The 22473-nt window shown below is 42.6% G+C and overlaps 2 protein-coding genes across 2 annotated transcripts in view; one reads left to right on the top strand and one right to left on the bottom strand.

Moving 5' to 3' along the window:
• Positions 1–16513, top strand: part of ctnnal1 (catenin (cadherin-associated protein), alpha-like 1) — a 54829-nt gene extending 38316 nt beyond the window's left edge. Inside the window, exons 3-19 of the mRNA XM_069682155.1 lie at positions 103–290; positions 1184–1303; positions 2617–2706; positions 2942–3112; positions 3958–4158; positions 4968–5054; positions 5361–5519; positions 6426–6518; positions 8095–8245; positions 9135–9172; positions 9262–9312; positions 10203–10357; positions 10641–10689; positions 11230–11286; positions 13273–13392; positions 13806–13889; positions 15016–16513. Of these exons, the coding sequence (XP_069538256.1) occupies positions 103–290; positions 1184–1303; positions 2617–2706; positions 2942–3112; positions 3958–4158; positions 4968–5054; positions 5361–5519; positions 6426–6518; positions 8095–8245; positions 9135–9172; positions 9262–9312; positions 10203–10357; positions 10641–10689; positions 11230–11286; positions 13273–13392; positions 13806–13889; positions 15016–15186 (1985 nt within the window). The 3' untranslated portion in view covers positions 15187–16513. The remainder of the gene's footprint in view (positions 1–102; positions 291–1183; positions 1304–2616; positions 2707–2941; positions 3113–3957; positions 4159–4967; positions 5055–5360; positions 5520–6425; positions 6519–8094; positions 8246–9134; positions 9173–9261; positions 9313–10202; positions 10358–10640; positions 10690–11229; positions 11287–13272; positions 13393–13805; positions 13890–15015) is intronic.
• Positions 16514–16534: 21 nt separating this feature from the next.
• abitram (actin binding transcription modulator) lies at positions 16535–18680 on the bottom strand. Its single transcript, XM_069682156.1, has 6 exons — positions 18530–18680; positions 18295–18346; positions 17660–17789; positions 17465–17541; positions 17306–17375; positions 16535–17013 (listed from the first exon to the last, which is right to left on the bottom strand). The coding sequence occupies exons 1-6, from the start codon at positions 18609–18611 to the stop codon at positions 16876–16878; spliced, it is 549 nt and encodes a 182-aa protein (XP_069538257.1). The 5' UTR covers positions 18612–18680; the 3' UTR covers positions 16535–16875.
• Positions 18681–22473: the final 3793 nt, after the last annotated feature.

Here is a 22473-nt window from a genome sequence, read left to right on the forward strand (position 1 = left end):
ACACATCCGCAAAAGCTTATATCAGACACTTTATATGCGTGGCTGATTCACCTGCCCAGCTCTGTTGCTACACCAAACTGACCCTTCTCTCCTCTCTTGCAGGTGATGCCATAGCCCAGCTGACAGATGTGGCCTCAGCCCTGCCGGCGCAGTCAGACGGACGTGTCACTGTGTTCAGTGATAGGACGGGGATGGTGAAGGCTGCCCGTCTGCTGCTCTCCTCAGTCACTAAAGTCCTGGTGTTAGCCGACCGCATCGTCATCAAACAGATTATCACATCACGCAACAAGGTGCGGCATGCAAATGAAAGAGACACAGCCTATTAAGGAAATGCATAAAACTCTTTTTGCTTAGTCTCTCTTTTCCACACGCACACACACAAAATCCATCCCCAGTCTTTATTCCCTAATAGATAAGCCCTGGCTCTCTGAAGGAGGACTCTAGAGGTAATTGAAGGGAAGCAGCACAGTTAGCGGCCACATAAAAACACAGAGCGAGAGACTGTGTCTCCTAATCGTACCTGGCTATGCTCTCATCCAGACAGCATGATATGGACGCACACAGAGCCAAGAATGGAAACGGGGGGCCTAATCATGACTGCTTAGCCTCTTTTGGACAGACAGTCGACAGCCCTCTGTTCTCCATTACTGGCAAACACAATTACATCTCTCTCCGCTCTTTGTCTGTGTGGATGAAAGCTGCTGCGTTAGCGCTGCCAGCTAGCCTCCCCTCTGTAGCTAAATTGGGAGCTACAAAGACTTCTATTAACTAAAGTACAGGTAAGAAAATACTTAATCTGCTGGTTTAATTTTAGCTTATCACTGATATGATATTATATTGAGGCATTAATTCCACAAAAGGGAGCGGCGGACAGAAATAGGCTCTAAAATATTGAATTATATTACATATCATCAGTCAAATATCTCTTATTAAAGGCTCTGCTGTAAAGTAAGGATTTTCTCTTGGGATAAAAACTTACTGCCACTGGCATTCGGAAAAGAGACAATCGGCATTTATTAGTCTTCCCCGGTCTGAAAAACCGGCGTCAACATGCTAATTTTGGTGGGAAAGGGGTCTAAGAGATAATCTGCAGTTTTTGCTCTCCCTACAGTGTGGAAGGGATTGAAGATCACAAACCATATGTGGTAAATTCACACACGTCTCTGATCTTCTCGCTCCTCAGGTCCTGGTTACCCTCGACCATCTGGAAAGAGTCAGCACCTTCCAAGAATTTGTGCAGATTTTCAGCCAGTTTGGCAATGAGATGGTGGAGTTTGCCCACCTCACCGGAGACAGACAGAACGTGAGTAGCCTGCACAGCTTCTCTCAAAATGATCATCACACTGTAAATAAAATGTAAAACTTGTTTGTAATGTTGTTTATGAGCATGCAGTAATTTGCCTCTTCGTTTCTGCACCTCTGAGCACATTTTGTTTACTCATGTAGATGTAATCCTCTAACACTGTTATTTTGTAAACATGGTAATCTGGATGTGCAGGCAGGTGGTTGAATAACATTGTGAAACCTGCAGTATTTACACTGCGAGTTTGCAGGCCAGCTCAGAACAAATCAATAATGCAAGCATCAAATATTTAAACTTCCCCCAAAAAATCAAATAATGAACTCGGGCTTAAGGCTCCGACTGATTCTGCAAAGTTCTCTGCTGCCTTTCTGTATCTGTTCATTTTCTAATCCATATCTCAGCGCATACGTCGGATCAGTTATGACTCATCCTCGTGTAACATCGCCATTGATTCGCACTGACCTGTGCGTTCTCTCTGCAGCGTATCGGCTTTACTCTTGCAAATTTGCAAAACAAAACTTTAGCTGAAAGCTTCAGAAAAAAAACAGTCCAGCTTAGGGATTCTAACTTTGTTCTGTCAACGACTGCTAATCCCGCTTTGATGCGTACATTCAGCCTCTGCAACTAAAGCGCTTTGCCTGCAGAAGCTGATGTAAAGTGCAGCGGCTGCGATATCTAGACACGGGGAGCGGATCGACCGTCCTTCTTTTCTGAGTTTCCTCGGGGCTTGTGTTTTGACACACACATCATGTCTCTCAAATTCTCGTCGTTGCAGCTAATTCTCTCCCTCCTCATTTAACACCCTCTTTTTTTGTCTTATTCACTCCCACTCATGCGTTCCCATGCGCCACATGCGCAAGCACACACCCCCTTTAGAAAATCATCTGCATCTGTTGAAGGCAGGCGAGCACAGAGACGGAAATAATGACAGATAATCACATCGTCTTTGTAATCTATGGCAAAGTGATGAGAGAGGAGTTGATTCAGCTGCCTTTTCTAAACCCCGTATCTACCTAATTCAAGCTGTCTATTTCTGTCTGCAGATCATACACTCTGTATATCCCTTTCTATTCTGATTGCATCTCTTTTAACCTCATGAGAATTAACCCAGCGAGCTTCATATGTGTGCAAACTTGGAGAGGAATCTGTGTCACATTTGTGTGTCCCTTCATACCAGCATGAAAGAGATTTGGTGCATATTTCTGATGCTTTATGTCCCTCGGACAGCCAGAGACTTCTTAGAAGTTGGAACTGGAGTAAAGCCACCAATAACCCATCTGCTCTGTGTGTGTGTGTGTGTGTTTGTGCTTCAGGACTTGAAGGATGAGAAGAAGAAAGCTCGGATGGCGGCGGCTCGAGCAGTTCTGGAGAAATGCACCATGATGCTCCTCACAGCCTCCAAGGTAAGACAGCTGGCACACCAGCACTGGACCTCTGAGCAAGGGTGAAAGATTAAAGGCCTTTTCAAGTTGACTTTATTTCAAGTTATGCTGAGATACATGCTTGAACTCAAAAGTCACATATAATAAAGTAAAGTCGAGCGAGTCGTTGAGGTTAAAACACACGATTAAGGACAGAAGTTGAAGAGAGTAGAGGAAGCCACAAGCTTTGACATTTCACATCAAATTCCTTCCAAAGACTTGCCTGAGGCACCCTGATTGCGAGTCGGCGCGGATCAACAAAGACGCCGTGTTCCACCGAATGCGCTGTGCCCTGGAGCAGGTCATCGAGATAGTCACCGAGGCGCGGAGCTGCGGGGAGAACAAGATCCTTCCTGCCAGCATCTACAACGGCATCAAGGACTTCAAGGTAGGATGAGAAATTGGAGACGTAGTCGATAAACAAACACCTCGGGAAGCAGCGCTTGACTGAATGTGTTTGAAGTTAATAATGATCCTCTTGTGGGTGAGGCACAATGCCAGACAAGTGCTGCTAGACAAGTGCTGATTTTAATGTTAAATCCTCAAATCAGGATCTGCTGTGTTGCTGTGGTTTTTCTGAATCCTCATCGTTTGTTGCGACTTCAAATGTAGTTTAGAGAGTCAACACTGAGGACCAGACCTGCCCTTTAATCATTTGGGTCACACGGTTGCGTGAATCACCACTAAACCTACATCACCATGACTAATCTTTCTCCTCCTCGTGCGCCGGCAAATGAAAGAGATGAAAAACAAAAAACTTTAAAAGGTTTTTCACTATGGAGAGAAAAGTGGAAAATGACAGGGACCGGTGATGGTTATTGCTTCTAATAAATGGCTTCGTAGCTCTTAATGGCATAGAGGTAAAGTTAAAGCTTGTGTAAACCTGTAATCTCAGGACACATTAGAGAGAGAGCGGCAGGGCTTTTCTTAAAAGCAGATCCTTTTTGAAATAATGCATTAGCTTTTATGCTTGTGTACTTGAGTTTGCTGAATTTATTGTGTACCTGGATGTCCGTAGGTGACTCTAAGACGAAACCCATATCCCATAATTCTTGTTATTTAATGTAGAAGTCAAGTGCATAATGTTAATGAGGAAGTTTTTCCCCTCAGGACGTTTGCTTGTAAAACTTTTGAGTGTTTAATCTTTCCCTTCCTCTCCCCAACAACCTTTGAAATGCTCCTTCAACTCACATCTCCTATTCCCTCAATCCTCCTCCTTCTTCTCTCCTGCAGTCCGGCGTGGAGTGCCTGCGGGAGAACCTGTACTCCTTCGCACCCCAGAGCATGAGCAGCCAGCTGGAGGCGCTGGTGGAGCGGACGGAGGACTTCACTGACTCGGCTTACACCAGCCACGAGCAGCGGCAGGCCATCCTCGGCCTGTGCCAGCTGGCGCGCCAGGACACCCAGCAGCTGGTGCACGCTTGGGTAGAGGCGGTATGTTTGCACAAGCAGGCCGGCTCGCACAGATGCACACCTACAGGAATATTCATAAAAACATATGCTACCATATACAGAAGGAAAAGTACCTCATCTGTAAGACACTTGTAAAATAGGAATATGATAATAAGATGCGAAAGAGAGAGGCGCATTAATGAGGTTATTTTGTTATTTAAGTTGGAACACACTCCCTCCCCTGCTCACTCGGTCATTCACTTTGCCTACTCACTTTCTTTACATCCCCGCTGCTACAGCCGAGCACAATAACGCACCTGAATGGCGTCTTTACAGAGGCTCGCTCAGCCGAGAGAGAAACATCACGCAGTGTTCCGCTCCTTGACGCCGTTCAGAAGGGGCTCCTTGGCCTTCGTAATTGATGGACTGGATGGAAACACAAGTCGTTATTGCATCGCAGATTGTTTTTGTAAACTTTTCTCAATGTGTTCACAGATAATCTGCAGCCACGTTGTTGCACAGTAGTGCTTCATCTAGCCTTCACAATTGAAGGTCAGCTGGAGAATTGGAGTGCTTTTTTTATTCTTGGGTGTTCTCGCCGGTCCAATTTGTAGTTTAGATTTGTTTTGTGGCAGGTTTAGCTGAATATAAACCTCTTTTATTCCAATGGACTCAGAAAATGTGACATTTTTAAATCAAATAATCATAATTATGGTGCCAGTAACACCCTAAACTCTTAGTACATTGTCTTACTCCTCCATATACCAGTGTAGGTTTGTGTCTAAGCATTTTAAACAGTATTGGGCCTCATATTTTATTCTCCTCTTCCTCTCTCTGTCTCACCGGAGCAGCAGTCTGTCCACGCCAAAGAAGCCACCGAGGACATGGAGGTGGCCATCCTGAAGACCTGCCAGAGCGTCAATGACCTCAGACGTGAGGTGAGCTTCAGTCCGTCTGCGCTCCGAGTCTGAAAAGATGATGCTCAGTTACAGAGACACGTAGGACTGACGGGGATGTCTCTCCGGTTTCCCACTTTTCTCTTTCACGTCACTCTTCAGCTTACCTGCCGCCTCTCTGTCAACTCAACAACGTCACCTCTGCTCTTTCTCTTCCTCTTCAGAACCCACCCTCTTTCATGCCTCTCACTCATCTATCTTTCACTTTGTGTTTCCTCCAGCCTCCTCCTTCGTTCGCCCTCTCCTCGTCTTCTTATTCTGCAATTTAATGTTTTATTCCTCCCCCAGCTCCATAAGGTGGCAGTCGGTCGTGCGTCAGACTTGCTCAAAGTACACGGGGAGCAGTTGCCTCTACGGGCTCTCAAAGCCGCGGGCGCCGAGGGGAACCTAGAGGCAGTGGCGGAGTACTCACGCACGCTGACCGAGCAGAAGGAGCAGCTGGTGGAGGTAGGAGAGGGCAATTAAAGTTCCCTTACCTTTTTCAAGATCATTTTTTTGTCTTTTGCCTTTATTGGATTGGACAGCTGAAGAGAGACAGGAAATATGGGGAGGAGAGAGTGGGGGACGACATGCACCAAATGATCTGCAGACCGGGAGTCAAACCTGTGATCAGTGCGTCAAGGACTTTACCTTTAAATTAAAAGACGTACATTTCAAGTGTTAGTCAGATCAACATTGATGTACGTAAGTAAAATATCTAGAAAAAATTAGTATGAAGTGACAAGTGTTGGTTTAATGCGCCCAAAAATAATGTTAGAGTTGTTCCAATACAGATACCAGTATTGAAAATGCCTCCAATACAGCCTAAAATACCTGGTATCAGCAAGTACATCGGTCAATGCACCAATCATAATTCATTAGCCTGCTAAAAAATTGACCAGTTTCAAAGTTCTCAGTTAAAAATCACTTCTGCCTCACCGACCAATCAAAATCAAGAAGGGGCGGGACTTTTGATCTCAAATTTGTCAACAACAATGGCGGAGGAGAAGCTAATCCTTTTTCGAGGGTACAATTTCCAGGTTTAGAGCTGCTAAAGCCAGGACACGATTCCTTTACATTGTTTTTAGGTTTTTTTGTAAAATTTCCTTGAATTAAAGCAAATATTAAGCATACGGCGAAATTTAAAACAGACTTGAGAATCATCAAGGGAAGCGGAAGTGCTGCCAGACAACTTTTGTAACCTAGCAACAGTAAGCAATGGGGGGGAAGCGTTCTGAAATTGAGGTTGTTGGCGCAAAAAAGGCCGTTAGTGGACACAGGCCCTTAAATTGCTAGCATGGCTGTGTACTCTAAGAATCTGAACATTTGTCTATTTCCTGTAATCATTTTTCCTTCCTGTCTGTTTGACTCCAGACATGTCGGCTGCTGGGCCACGTGTCAGGGACGGAGCCTCTGGAGATCACCTGCATACATGCTGAGGAGACCTTCCATGTCATTGGTCCGCAGGTAACATTAACCCCCAACATAGTTCCTGAAGAGATGTAACTTTCTGTTAGTTAAATGTCAAACTGTGTTGAGTTAATGTGAAAATGGCAGCAAACAGAGGAGACAGGATCAGTCTGTGAAAACACACAGGGTCACTTTAATTAAACCTTAGAACCACTTCTTCCCATTCAACATTCATCGCATTTCAATAAAGTCAAACAGGTCTCGCAGTGGTCCGCTAGTGAAATCAAACCGGAGTGATATCTTAAATAGGCCGGCAGTGTGCCGAGAAAAACAGACAGATTACCTCCTGTGTCCTCCGTCCACCTCCTACACCTGCCGTCCGTTCAAGACGGCCGAGAACATGCTGTCCGCCTCGTCCCCCCATCCCACATCTAATTATGTTTGCTCTTGGAAATCGTCCATGCCAGTAATTATCCAGCAATGTAGAATGTTCCCGTCCTGCCTGCGGCGCTAATGTCAGGCCCCCGCATGAGCCTGCAGTAATGACTCCGCTCCTAGGGTCAAAGGTCAGCAAATCAATAACGCTGCAGTGTGGGGGGGTTGGTACTGGTGATATGAGTCTGTGTCTGCCAAGAGTAATAGAGGGGTGGCCCAGAGGGTAATTGGCTATTAAATACTACACTGGAGGGGAGGGTGTGTGTATATTTTTGTGTGCTTGCATGCATGTTTGTGTGTGTTTTGGTTTTTTTCCATCTAAAATGTTTTTTCTATGCAGTCTTGCAGCCTCACTTGATAGTTGAATGTGTTTTAAACACATTGCAGTCGTTCATTAGAGATCTGCTGAATTTAAGTGATCACCCTTAATCCCTCAATTTTTAATACTAATTGATAGGGCTGTCAAAATAATGCGGTCATTTCGATTACCGGTAATTAATTACAGAGAAAACAACGCGTCCAAAAAAAAATTGCGCAGATTAATCGCCCCCGTTTTATCCCCTGACCTCATACGTCAATGATCGTACAACCGTCAACGGGCAGCTTTGAAAACATGCTGGAAACACATGACACAACGTTACCTGGCTTTTAATTTATTATGATTTTATCCGTCTGAGATGAGTAAATAAGTGGACAATCTGCCCCCACTCTCTCCCCTCCAATAGCCTACTTGTCGCGAGCAGGGTCAACACACACACACACACACACAGACAGAGAATTCCTCTGGTAAGTCTCTTCTGTAAATTAATTGATTGAGGAGTCTTTTCCTTTTAAAGTAAACATGAACCTGTCGCTTAAATAAATGTCTGTTGAGTCTCTATCTATCGCCGAATGAGGTTTACACAATGGTGATTGAGCCGATGGCCCACTGATGAAAGCCATTGCGTTTGCAGTATTATGGACTTGGTGTCGGTGACAAGTTTGCCGGAAAAAATCACGGCGCCCAGTTAGTGACGTGTTTTCTATCACCTAGCAGTGGTTGGTCTGTCAGAGTGTAGGCGGAGCTAATCGGCTGCACTTCCGGTTTCTGTAAGCGTTGCGAGGAAACCGTAATATCGCTGAACAAACAAAGAAAAGATCGATGACTTCATTAACATTTTTCTCTCCTCTCTGCACCTTTCTTTACACTCCTGCTCAGATCATCTCAGCAGCCCAGACGCTGGCCCTGCACCCGTCCAGTAAGATCGCTAAGGAGAACCTGGAGGTGTTCTGCGAGGCCTGGGAGTCGCAGCTCTGTGACATGGCCCTGCTGCTGAGGGAGATCAATGACGTCTTTGAAGGCAGGCGAGGTTTGTTTTAAGCTCAGATACATGAGTGCGTTTGGAAAGCCTGCGCTGGTGGCACAGTCAGTCAGCTGTACATGAGGATAGGAGTTTGGAAAGATAAGAAGCAGAAGCTAATGCTGACTAAATGCGCTGCCTGTTACATTTACTGCTGAAAGAAACCTTTGTGAATCATTCGGACCATGAACACTTCAGCATGCAGGTACGCTTAAACATTTATTCAGCATGGAGCATCCTCGCAGACGTTCCTCCTCTGTACTCTCTCTACTCATTGTGCCTGAAGTGTCCAAATCATGGACATGAAATCAGCTGTTTGTTTCCTCACTGACAGCCTCACGCCTGTAAGAATGTGTGTGTATTTCCATCTACCCTACATTTATGACCAACTCTGTCCTTTCACACACCGTTCATCTGCTAAATCTCAAAGACAGGTGAAAGATGTTTTGGCATATTTCCGAGGCGGCGTTGCCCTCGAGATCGTGACTCTCTCATAAAATGCTGTAAATATTTTAAAGTGCTGCTCAGTGATAGAATCACACCCATCACAGTTTATATCCCCATGAAGCCAAAGTGCTGTGTTCAAAAGAAATATGGACACCTTAGAGAGATTTGCTTTTATTATTTTAACCTAATCTTCCCCAGTGAATATGACAGTAGAGTTTATACTTGCTGGAGTCAATTAAAGAGGATAAAGCTGTTTGTGTTTATGATAACAGATAAAACCGTGTCAAGGGTGAGCAGTGAAAAAAGCAACATTTCAGTACTGTAATTACTCAATAAGCATAATTGCCACCCTATTTGTCTGGACAAAGTGTGGAAGAAGAGAAACACATTATTTCTCTTTGTATCCCTGTGACCTTGTGTTCAAATACTCACAATAACTCTCTTCTCCTAGGAGACAAAAGGCCCTATTTGTCACTTCCCAGACCCGGGGTGAGCATCACACCATCCATCCTCATGAATATTACTCTCATCAAATGGTTTTTAATCCTCCTGATTTATGCCTCTCCCTTTTCCTGCAGAAACACTCGGCTAACTTGAAGACTGCCAAGCCTGTCAAGTTGGATGCAGAGGTAGCACACGCCATAAACTCGTCCGACTTTCAGAACGATACATCACGTCAGGTCCCCTACGCCGCTCTGACAGCAGTATATTCATCTCTGGGAAACTTTGTGTCACCTCGCTTGAAGAATTGATAGTGTTCGTATGGTAATGGGTTTCGCTGGCCAGCAGGTTTTCACTCGCTGTACCACCACAGGAAGCAGGATTGTGCTGATTAAACACTCTCAGTGTGTTAACAATAAAAAATAAGCCTGTTAATGTAATACATTTCTTCCCCTATTATTTTTACTTACTTTTTATTCAACACACATTAAACAAAGCACATACAACGGCTTTAAAGGAGCAATTCGCCCCTGGAAAAAGCTACTGTCAGTCAAAGCTGGTGTTCGATAGAATCGATAGAAGCAATAACATTTGAAATTGGCGCCATAGCTGAGGAGAAAGTTGTACAAACAGCTGGTGGTTTCACCCGTTCTACAGTCCTACAACACCCAGCATTCATTGTGCCCCTCCCTCTGAAAGGAACGGCCCAGCTAGAGATGCTGGAGTGAAATAATATCGTTTTCGCTGCAGGCGATGACTCATCTAAAAAATCTGCAGGTCTGCGGTCTACATTTCAAACCTGACAATTTTGAAGGAGAAATGACATCAGAGGCAGGCATCCTAGATTGAGGAAGTGTAGTTTAGCAAACTCTCCTGGAAAACCTCCACCAGATGATGTGTTTAACGTAGTCTGGCGGAGGTTTTCCAGGGCCCGTTTGAGAAGAGGATAGGAATGAGGTTGAAAATCAGCAAACTGGCCTTTTAAACATTATTTTATGTGATGAATCTTATGTTAAAATCTGCCTAATCCCCTCTTATGTCCAATTATTTATCAAATAACTTTTATTTTTGTGTGCAGGAGCAGACGAGCATGGCCAAGCTGGGCCTGGAGCTCCGCCTGCTGTCGTCAGACGTGGACACAGAGGTGGAGAAGTGGGAGGAGCAGGAGCACGACATAGTCCGACAGAGCCAGAGCCTGGCCAGCATGGCCTACAACATGCACCTGTTCACCAGGTAATCACATGCTCTGACTGTATATCTGCAGCTTGTTACATTGATCTCAGATTGCTGTAAAGCCTCTTAAACATGCGCATGAATCTCTTAAGAGGCTAAGTGTTAATGTAAGCACACACTTATCGATATTTACCAGGCATAATTTCACATGACTGTGCGTCACTGTGATCGTCATTCAATCCATCTAAGTTAGGGTGTTTGTTGATTACTGTGGATGTATTTTTGCCCTCATCCATCTCTCTCATCCTCCTCATTTTCTCTGTTTCCCATATTGATTCCCCAGAGGCGAGGGGCTGCTGAAAACAACACTAGATCTTTTTCATCAAGCCGAGGTATGTGCATCCATAACCGCTAATCTCTCCTCCTCGCCACCTTCTGTCCTGATTTCCTTCCGCTGTGTCGAAAGCCTCAAATGAATACATCCGTTGTTTCAATAAACCAAAGACATACATGGGCTGGTGGATCAATGAGTTAGTAAATTCCAGCGTGCCTATATTCACTTCCTTCTTGCAGACCTGATAGGACATGACTAGGGCTTATCGTTGGGATCCCACGCCACAACAAGCAGGAGGTGATAACTCACAAAGTTGCATGGCCGAGTGTATCCTATTGAAATGGGATCATTGCCAATAATGTGCAGTCATTTTTAGAATCAGGGTCTGATTGATGCGATTTGGGGCGAGCGAGGGAGATAAGAGAGGAAGAGGAACGGTAAGAGACGTGAAGCATACCGATAAGGAGAGCTGAGAAAAAGTATGATCTCATTATATTTGCTGACTTTGCTTTTTATTGCTCTGAAACTACATCCTGGTGGAAGTTAAAAGAATGATTATTTTGCTTGTATTTGTTTAACTGTTCTTTGATTTCTTTAGGTTCTCTCTGAAGAGGGGCTCCAGCTGTGCTCTTCTCTCCGCACTTTCTCCACTCAGGTATTTCCCGAGGCGATACATCTCTCTCTCCTGAACACACACGCGCACACTAACACAGTTTAAGGCATATTATTAAATCACAATGTTAAAATGTTGAATATTTTTGCACATTAAGCACTCAGATAAAGACATTATGTATTACCGAATGGAATCTATGTAGATGTAACGATGAAATGAGCACAGTTCAATATTTAAAACAAAATGTTATGACTATAACTTCTGTTCCCTGAAGGAGAGGAAGGAGGTACAGCACATATAAGCTGTGTCCCAATCCAGAGGCTGCAGCCTTCGAAGGTGCGTCGAAGGCTGTCCCATTTTGAAGGCTCCTTCAGATATGGCCGACAAATGCGTCCTCCTTGTCCCGGGCCACAAAGGGTCCATCGGGTGCTTCCTTTCCTTGTATTACGCGCGATGGTGGACTTTACGCGGCCGAGGAATTCTAAAATTACATGTAAAAGTTTTGGGTTTCAACTCAATCGAATAGTTAACATTACACATGTAAAAAAGAAAAAGAAAGGGCCCTTGAAACAAATTATCTTTGAAATAATAGTTTATTTTTAAGTTACGTGAAGTCAGTTATTCTAGCTAGTTAGCCCGCTAGCTACCTGTTGCTAGGCGACACGAGCGGCGTTTGGTGACGGAAGGATAAGGGCACGAACAGCTGGTGACACAAACAGGAAATCCTCCGTAGATCTCATTTCAGGTCGGCTTTAATGGTATACGCAGGCTACGAATGACTCATCCTCTGCAGCCCCTAGATTGGGACACAGCTAAAGTGAGGTTGTGACTAAAACTTCTGTTCCCTGAAGGAGAGGAAGGAGGTACAACCTACATATATATCCCATACTATATGTGTTGTACCGACTGAATCGACTGAAAGGGAACTGAAGTTATAGTCATAAATCAAGAAATATAATTGTACACAGTATGCTCTTATTTCTTCGGGTGATTTTGTCTGCCGTTAGTATTGTGAGACTAAATGACAGAAATCTATAAAGAATTAAGAGGAAAATTTGCCATTTCTCTTGCAGAGGTTGAGCCGCTAGCCCATCTGTATTCAGACACACACACTGGCACCTGTGCCCCCAACCACGTTACGCCTCAGACATACAAACACACCCATATCACCCATCCTGACATCCCACCGCGCTGCCAGGTCGGCCTTATAAATCACACAGCGAGAGCAGGAAATTAAGACTGTCACACGCCTTCACCTTCTTCTTATTTTCCGCTCTGAGCTCCGATACAAACAGACAAACAAACGTAGCCTCTGTGCCTTCTTTCCTCTCGCCCTCCACCAACTTCTTCCCCAGGTCCTCCAAGTTTAATTAAACGGCTCCCTTTGACAGCCATTAACGACCACCATTTGTCACTGCTGCGTCCATAGGTGTGTATGTTGTGCACGTGTGGAGGGGATGAAGGTGGGGGAGTAATTCATAACCCGGCTTTTCAACTTACCTCCCACTTTCTGATTAATTACATTAAACAAACTGCTGCTAAATGAGTCCCTCCACCTCCCCCTCCCTTTTCTTTTGCACCAAACACACTTGTAACACACCTGTCATGGTCTTTTACTCAATGGAATCAGTCTATTTATGCAAATTAGCATTTTTAATTGAGGTTTAAGAGGTTTTATGTACTTTTGTCAGTGCTACCCTGAGAGTAAAAGAGCTTGTGTTTTCAGGTCATTGGTGGCATGTAACTGAAGTAGATTGACAGCCCCCGTGACTGGGATCTAGGGATTAACTCAGCTTGGTAACAGACTTAAGCACTAGATCATGACCTGGCTTTTGTTGATGGATTATATCAAATAAGCCTACAATGTAATTTATTTCATCCTCCCTTTCCTACTTTATTTGTTTGTTCTGTAAATCTATCATGTCCAGACTTGTTACCCAGTCTCACTTGGATTATACCATCATAAGCATCTCTGCTGTCCTGAATGACATCCCTCCCTCCCTCTCTCTGTCTCGCTCTCTGTTCCAGCTGGTTGATGAGGAGAAGGCTGTGGTGATGACAGAGATGGAGAAGCTGGTGGCTTTATGCCAACAGCTGCAGATGGGGGCCAAGACTCCAGTGCAGGGCAAGACTGCCACCTTCCAGAAGGTAAGCGCACTACGCTTGTGTGCCCAATACAGATCGCACTTTCTGTGGTCTTTTTCTTTAAGGGGTAAAAAGCTTTAACACGTCCAAACTACATATCCACCTACAGCATTATCTTTGAGTTATCTGCCAGTTATTCCATTATGGAACACAAAGTGTTAGATTAATGAATGTGTGTGAGGATAAATAAACATTTTGGGCGGGGATGAGCTACCTCAGGTCACCTTGGAATAAGTCAAAGGTTTTAATCAAAAGAACAGGAAGAAAAGTGAGTCCTCTTTAGATTAATGAGCATCTCTTTGATTTGATGTGATTAGTAGCCTGCTGGCTTTATGTGTTTAATGTTCTGGTGTCCAAACGTTATCCATGCTACTCTCCTTAAACTAGTTTGTTTTGTTCTATTTCTTTTTCTGAAGGTGGACTCGTCCATTCAGACAACCAGAAGTATCCTGACTGTGGTCCTCTCTCTCCTCCCATTCTGTAACAAGCTCAACAGAAAGGTGACAGCCGTTCAATAACACTTATGACTTAATGACTGGAACAAGTATTAGCTTAGCATGCTAAGTAGAAATCTACCAAACAAAAAGGACCCTGGAAAAAGCCGCTGTCAGTCAAAGCTGGTGTTCTCTGTAATCGACAGAAGCAATAATATTTGAAACTGGCGACATAGCTGTAGAGAAAGTTGTACAAACAGCTCATGGTTTCACCGATTCTACAGCGTGCATCGCGCCCCTCCCTCTGAAAGGAAAGGCCCAGTGAGAAACGCTGGAGTGAAATACTACCGTTTTTAGCTGCAGGCAACGGCTCAGTGTGGTACAGAATCTAGTAATAGTCGCTGCTAGTTAATATAGCAGGCTTAGCATACAAATTAAACACTGAGTGTGGAGAACCATTGGGATTAATGTGGAGTCATGTTTCAGCAATACATCACTCTCCATTTAGCTTTTATTGTACTCCACCAACTTCTGAGGGCAGTGTTAGCTCTTAAGTTGCTAAATGCTCCAATATTTTCCTGGCTAATCGCTTACTTTGTATGGTGTTTGGAGCTGAGCAGGTAGTGTACAGATGCTGCTGTGGCCACAATTAATGTTATAAAAGGTGTGAATATTAACCTATAAAGAAATATTGACCTTAAAGAAAGCTCTTTATAGCTGATGGGATCTGCTGAGTTGGGTGATAAGATGAAGATTCTTTGGATTAGGCTAGCTGCTAAGCTAACGGCTAAGGGAGTATTAAGTTAAGGGTTTAGCAGATGTGTCGCTAATGCAACAACGAGAGTGCTTGATGAAAACTAGTGTTTGTGTAAGTACACAGAGGCGGAATAACCGCAGTGATGACACTTACAGCAGATAAATCGATTTAGCTCGAGCTAGCTAGCAACAGCTACAAACAGCACAGGACAACACAGTAGCAGCGAGAAAACAGGAAATGACGCCATACGCTCACCGTAGTACGTAGTCACGTCCGATCGCAACTCCATCAGTCACCAGTCACGTGATTGATTAGTGACATAAATGTAGCTTAGCAGATTTAAGTGTTTTTTAGTTTTTCAATCACTAAAAGTGTATTGTTGAATCTGCTGTTTTCCATTTGTACAAGTGAAATAAATGCTGTGTCCATCTGCAGTACAAGTCAGAGAGGAGTAGCCTGGGCTCCCCGCAGGACTGGAGAGAGAGGCAGGATGAGTCCACACCCGTCAAAGAGGACGAAGCTCTCAACAACAAGAACAGCAACGGCTTCGGTGTCAAATCCTTGGAGCAGCACATGGCCGGCCTCAACCTCCTGGAGAGCAAATAATCCAGGAAACAGTCACCTCCATTGTCCACTATTCTCCCTCGGAGCAGCACATAGCCAACCTCACCTTTCTGGAGGACATGTAATCCAGAGAATACTGTAATCCCCTCATCCTCATGCACCTACCAGAGAGTGGGCTAGAGTTCCCAGGGTCAGTCTGAGTGTGTATTTAATGTTGAGGATGGATTGTTAGGTTTACAGAGGAAGAATCAGATTAATGCCCTCCGTGTCCAGGAGCAGTTTTACTCTCGTTACCTGAAGAAGCAGTTCCAACCTAATCCACAAGATGGAGACAATCAGCCAACACTATGACTTTGCCATTTAAAGAGAGGGGCCTGGCACAAACCTGATTTTAGAGTCACTTTTATCGCTTCTCTGGATTTGATAAACTGGTCGTAATCAGGAAAGAACTCCTCTCGATGCTCAGCTCAGCCATACATCTGTCTTCACTATGTGCCTCTTTGCTCTGTGGTGTACTGTAAACGTGTTGCACATGTTATCCAAATGAAAAAAAAACAGTGAAATAGCTGAAAAGCATGCATGATGCCGTCACCAAACCCTCGTGTTTGAGTCTCTTATGATCAGTGTGTCATAGGTTTTTAATGTTAAACGCTTGTTCTGTAATAGTAGTACATTCTGTCCTTGATCAGTGACATTGTAGTCAGCATCTCACTTGGATAAGTAAGTATTTTAAAAGTCAATCAGAACATATGATTAATGTCTGATTTCCATACAGTTTGCTATGGAATGTTCCCATGTGCCATGTTTGTATCAAAGTGCAAAAATCACAATTTTATGCCAAATATGCTGATTTCCAGCCTGCTACTAGTATGAAATATAAAGCTCTTAGTCCTTCAGCCTAAGTTACTGGAGACTGATTTTTCTTTGGTTGGCTTAGTTTCTCCAAAAGTATACTTTATACTGCCCTTTTTTCCTTTAAAAGAAATGAAAGCTAATTCTTAACTGGCATTAGTGGCAAAAGGAGCCTTGAAGTGTACTTGTTATGAAGACTATCATTGTGAAGCTGCCTAGCTGGCCAATATGTATTAAATGGTATATGATGTATAGTATGGTACTTGAAGCAGAGATATATAAATATATACACAGTATGTATCCTAAGGTAATGACTCTGGTACTAGGTGAGGGTGTGATAATGACTGAAATAACATACATTAAGCTTTGTACAGTGTGAGAGCAGCTAAGGATGCTGGGTATTGTAGTGGCACTACAGATGTGAAGAAATCATAGATATAGTTTTGGACCATCTATTCTTTTGACAATTGAAAGGTTAAAAGTGAGACAGAAAAAAATAAACGATATTTTTCTTACATCACTGTTTGTTTGTGTTTATTGATGTTGTAGAAAAATAAATGAAACTGGATATTAGTTAAGGGAAATCTAACAGACCAAAGTTATGTGTCATGCTCTCCTCTATTTCAAATTAGAAAATCAAAACAATAAATTAAGAACTTCAACATGTTTTCCTCAAAATAATAAAAAATACAACATATAATAGGCTAGAGGCACAGTGCAGTGCTTGCATTAAATGCAATAGTCCCTCCGAAGTTACCACATGTAACTTTCACTTTCCAGGGTAATGTCCTCAGTCTCCATCCACACTGGTAGGAGTGGAAGAAGAGAAGCTCTCTCAGAGAAGCCCCAAAGTAGACGAGGCAGGATGACAGAACTTTGTCAAGAGGGCTGTGATTGGGCTTCAGTACGTTTGGATACGAGACTCTCAAACTGCTCTCTGCTCAGAAGGTTCTCTGTTATGCTCTTGCTCTCCTCAAACTTTGGAAGGATGACGGCGATGTAACCTTCGGTGGATGGCTGCACATTTTACAGACAAAACATGGGATTTGATTAGATTAAATTAACCTTTATTAACTAATAAACTTCAATCACAAATGATAGACAAAAACATAATGAAAGTTTGTTTACATTTAGCAACATGTATGGCCTTTGCAAAAGGACATAAATCAAACATGGTGAATGTGAAGTATGCTGTTTAGCACTGACTATTAACATTAATAGATCAAATGTGAATTCTATGGAAGAACAAAAACATAATATTTAGATGTGCCCTAGACATTGATAATGTTGCAGGGTAAAAATACATTACCTTTTCCAGCAGTCGAGAAGGCGTTTCTAAAATACTCTCATTGACCTCAAGAAGACGTCCCCGGATGCAGCTGTAAAGGTGACAGATATGTGAGTAATTGTAACAATTCTAATTCCAATTCAGAAATTGGAATGTCAACAAAAACAACTGTTGTCTTACCTGTAGATTGTGTATTCAGTGTCATCTGTGCATGTTATCCTACACAGAGGTGCAAAATCGGTTAGGAACTGACCCCCCTATGATGAGGAAAAAAATATATTAAAATGGCAATTAAGACTCTTTAAAAAATGTGAAAAAGTACAAGTATATTAATGTAGACTTAAATCATTTTTGACTGAATTAAAATCTATTTACCCGCTTGGACTTTCCAGACACTTTATTCTTTAGTCGACTGCATCCATCACTGATCTGGTAATTGATGCTTTTGATCGTTCGTCCATTCTGAAGTATTGGATGAGTGTCTGCTAATGTGACAACACATATTCTACAGGGAGAAAACACATTTAAAAGTTACCAATAGAACTGGATGTAAGTCACTTATACTGAGTAAAAATTAAATAAATGTATAAATGCATGACAAAAAACTTTGAAGTAAAATGAAATGACAAATGTCAACAGAAGGCCTTAAAGTAAACATAATCAGATTTATACAAAGTAACCAGAAAAATAGAGACCAAGTATGCTGTTATGCATTTAACTGTCCTGTTACATGTCATATTTCTGTTTGTAAACTGTATCTTTTGTAGCTGTACTTTGGGTTGATGTTGATTTATTGGTTTAAATTCAATAGTTATAAAAGGTGTTTCTCATATTTACTATAAACAACACAGGCCCCAGACATAAAGTAGTCTAAGTTAGTAGGATTCATCTCAGGGCATAACATCACGTATCTCTACACTTGTAGAGAACATACAGTATAATAAATAGACTATCTGTAGTAATTGTCACCACCTGTTGTTGATTTCTAACGTTACCTCTGTTAACGTTACCTGTTTGAATGCTGAAGGATGCAGTGGTCCTCACACGGTTTCCCCTTCATATCTATATTTACAAAAGACAATAATCTTAACATAATAAAGACATTTAATTAAATAAATTATGAAGGGTGACTATCAAAATATTTAGTGCACGCTATTTCTCCCTCAGGTCTAATGTTCTACTAACGTTAGCTGACTTAGCCACCGGACTGCTAACATTAGAGACATTCAGTGTAATGATATTTACCTGCTCTGTACCATCGTGTGTAATACCGGTCAACAACTGAAGGCGCCTTTGATTCTGTATCTTTTTCCTCCACGTAGTCCATCAATAATATTCTGAATACAGGTTAAAGAAAAACACAAGTCTACAGCAGAACCCACGCTTGTTCACTGCTTTGCTTGACGGACGGTAAATGATGTGACACTGGACGGTCCGTCCTTCAAAGGAATCCGAAAGTATAAGGGAGGAAAATGGTTCCGGGGGTTCTTTTGGCTTCTTCGGGGGATTAATAGGTGAGTTGGAAACTTTAGAAAAGTAAAATTAATCAAAGTTAGTTTTTATCTACAACAACAACAACAACAAAATGATTACAAATGATGTGGCAATTTTCGAAAATAGCAGCATACGTATAGGAGAAAAACCGGACATTTCCCAAACAAAACTGGTGCTGGTAGGAGTGATTTAGCTAACCTTTTGGCCAATCTCTCTAAGAACTTGATACATGTATTGATACATTTGTCATCATCTGATTAATTAAGTTGATCTAAACCTCATGTGAACCTCCTCACAGAATAGAGCTTCTCAATTGTTGTTCTTTTTTAACACACAAAGGCCTTGTGGACATTTTCTCAAAGGTTTACTTTGATTAACTGAGGATGTTAGCATTGCATATATGACCAAACCATCTCTTGGTTTGCCTTTTTAAACCTTTAACAAACAGTGGTAGAGTTTCCTAGTAGATACCAAATTGTTGTCTTTGTCTCAAAACCCTGATTTATACCAGTCATCTCACACTCAGGATGTATTAACAGCTGGGCAAAACATTCAGCTGCACCAAGAATACAGACCCTCAGAAGCCCTAAATGACCCAATTTTCTAGTCATTTAAGAAGTGGGCATTTAGAAAGTTTCACCAGTAACACTCAAATATTTAAGGGGCTCAATGTAAATGTTGTCAAAGCACATTTGTGTTTGGACAAATAACCCCAAACATGTTGCAAAAAGGCCCAAAGCATTTCCCCCTTTGGATTCTTCAGGCCCAGAAGCAGGTTCATGTGCAGCAGTGTTTCTGCCTGGAACACATTAAAAACATTTTTTCACACTGCCCACTAGATGTCAGACTACTGCTAACAACTGCAGCACCCTGTATGGTCACTGTGTCAACTCCTCAAATGTCATCAAAAGTAATTCATATGCAAATGATCTGCATGATACGTGTTCATCACATATGTTTGTCTTATTTGATTTGATACATTTGTTAAAAAAAAAAAGTAAAGTACTCAATATGCAAAAAGGGAAATAAATGTATTTTAAATTACTGATGCATCAATGTGTACATTTTTATTGCTTTAAATAGGCTACTGCTAGGAAGCTTGGAATCTTGAAAACTACATCATAATTGATTAGCTGGTTATATTTTGTATTGATAATCCGAATCTCTAAAGAAACTAATAACCAAAGCTGTAAATGTAGTGGAGAAAAAAGAACATTTTCTGCCTCTGGAAGGTCGTAGACAAATTCTGATGTGGTAGAAAAGTAAAGTAAAAGTACCATCATTGGTTTCAATTTCCACACTCCTTACTACGTGTCATTATTTTCCCCTGTTGGCTCTAATGACTCTCACAGATGGCAGATAGACCTTTAAGTATGTTGAGTCTGCATCCTGCTGGATTATGTAATGAAGACGTCTGAGGGAGAAAGGATGCAGGAATGAAGGACTGCTCTACTCCCAGGATTTGGCAAGTCGCCCCTCTCTGACCCGACCGACCACATACCGAACATATCTGGCTCCTTGCACAATGCGGACAATGCTGAGGGAACATTTTTCAGGGATTGGTATCGGCACGAGGCAGATTAAGTAATGATGACTTCATCTTGGTCGCATAGCTGAGAGAAAAGAGAGCGGGGGAGACTCGGCTGACTTTTGCGGGCACAGTGTTTTTTTTCCATGAATCTTTTCACCGCTACTTAGTCCTGGAAAGTTTTGCTGTTAAGATCCATCTTACTGAGTTTCCATTACTAACTCATCGGTGGTAGGCCGCGGTCTGCAATTAATTCTGAGATGAAACACAAACTTGCTGTGGAAACAGTGGACACAAAGAGTTTATCCCGTAGATGTGCAATCTTTCCGACAAACAAGACTAATATGAATCAGCAGCTTTACCTGTGATCTTTTTCCAACAAGTCCCCACAGAGAAATGTGGAACTGTTTCTATCCAACCAACAGTTTCGATGCTGGATACCTAAATTGTTTCAGCTCTAGTAACATCCAAGTTAAAGAGACTGACAACATTATCATTTTAACTCATTTAAAAAGTGCCTGAGTTTGCTGTTTGCAAGCAGGTGACATCTCTTAGATGTTGTTTTTTGCAAGAGTGTGTACGAGTGTGTGTGTGTGCGTGTTTATCAGTCTGCTCGTTCCCTCCTTGTATCCGTCAGCGTGTGTACATTCCCGACCTTTTACTACTTATTGTTGGAATGAAACAGCATCGTCTGCCGATCTTCAGCGCTCTGAGCTTCTCTAGCTGGCTGTCAGACAGGCATCTCGAGTGTCTCCAGCTGCACGGGCCTTTGCGTAAATTGTGTGTGTGTGTGCAGTAGCTCCACGTCAGCTGCTGCTACAGCGAGCGTTTCTTCTTCTTCTTCTCCTTCTTCTCCTCTGGCCTGCTGTGCGTCTGCCTGGCTCCAGCAGGCTTTTCCATCTCTCTTAGTAGCTGGTCCTTCATGCCAGAGGAGAGCCTGATAAGGAATAAGGAGCAAGAAAAGAGGTGCCTGCGTGGCTGATGTATAAACCTGTTCTTCCTTTTTCATATTAGGATTGTTCTCTTTTAAGTAAATAAAGCATTCCCTGCTTCGTGGCAAACAAATAGGCGTGTTTGTGGATGACATGTTTCTGTGTTGTTCGGCAGATGGAGAGAATTATTGCAGGGATTTATTTTCCTAAGTGCTTCATGCAGACAAGATATCAGTAACACTTTGAGCAGTTCGTTATTTAGGAGGGGAATTGAATGCAGGCCAGGCTCACCCTCTGTATTTCATCGTTTAATACATGTCTAAGAAAATAGAGAGAGAGGTCGCTGCAGTTAGAAATACTACCCGTCTTTTTCTGGAAAGCACTGAGACACACACACCTGCTTTTTCCATTTAACAAAACGAGTCATACGCTGCCAAAATGAACATTTAAACTTCCCGATTCACTGGTATGTACAGTGGATTTAAAAAAAGAAGAGGACTAAGGTATTTCAGGGTGTGCTTTTATTTTGGAAGGCCTGTCAAGCAGGATTCTGTGTCCCAGGACAAGAATTTAGACCTCCATGCTTTGTAATTTGTTTTGTAGTTTATGTAAGTTTTAGCTCCTGATGGTCGCTCTAAATCTGCTTTATAAATGTCACGTCTGCAGACGAGCGATATCATCCTAATAAGCCCGTCCCACGTCTAATTATTAGCTTCTTCTTCTGCGGATATCAGCGGCCAAAGCTGCAATCAATCATGTCAAAGCCGCTCTGTTTTCTGGCCTCTCTCCAAACACAGCAAAGCCTGATGCTCTGCATAACTTGTGTGCGTATCAGTCAAAATTATGATCAGTAACTTTATTTAAAGAGGGGGTATTATACTGTTTCACATTTTAAGACATATATATAATGTTACAATGTTGGATGTCCAGACTAAACGTGGGTAAAGTTTCAAATCTGTAGGTAAAAGTATGTTGGAGTAATCCCCGGGCTTCTCAGCTCAGTCTGCAGGCTGCTGTGAACAACACGTCACAAAGTGCGGCCTCAGCAGGCTTCGGAGAGCTGGCCTATCAGAAGAAAGAGGGCTTGTAGGGGCGGGGTTTCTTAAAGGGACAGAGCTGACTGAGTCGTTTCAGGCAGAGGCTGTATGAGGGCCTGCACAGAGAAAAATGATGATGGGTATTTGTTGCTGTAAATTATGCTAAGCTAAAAATAAAAGTGCACATAAGAAATAGGT

The sequence above is a fragment of the Semicossyphus pulcher genome, unplaced genomic scaffold (genome assembly GCF_022749685.1).
Source record: "Semicossyphus pulcher isolate SPU_LCO1_2020_fin unplaced genomic scaffold, fSemPul1.0.p SCAF_5, whole genome shotgun sequence".
NCBI classification, from domain to species: Eukaryota; Metazoa; Chordata; class Actinopteri; order Labriformes; family Labridae; genus Semicossyphus; species Semicossyphus pulcher.

Excerpts from the sequence above, each read along its gene's own strand:
- abitram (XM_069682156.1), bottom strand. The coding sequence starts at position 18,611 with ATGGACTACGTGGAGGAAAAAGATACAGAATCAAAGGCGCCTTCAGTT. Across the intron at positions 17,376-17,464 it reads ACTGAATACACAATCTACAG|CTGCATCCGGGGACGTCTTC; the intron begins GTAAGACAACAG and ends TCACCTTTACAG. Across the intron at positions 17,014-17,305 it reads CTTCTCGACTGCTGGAAAAG|CCATCCACCGAAGGTTACAT; the intron begins GTAATGTATTTT and ends TAAAATGTGCAG.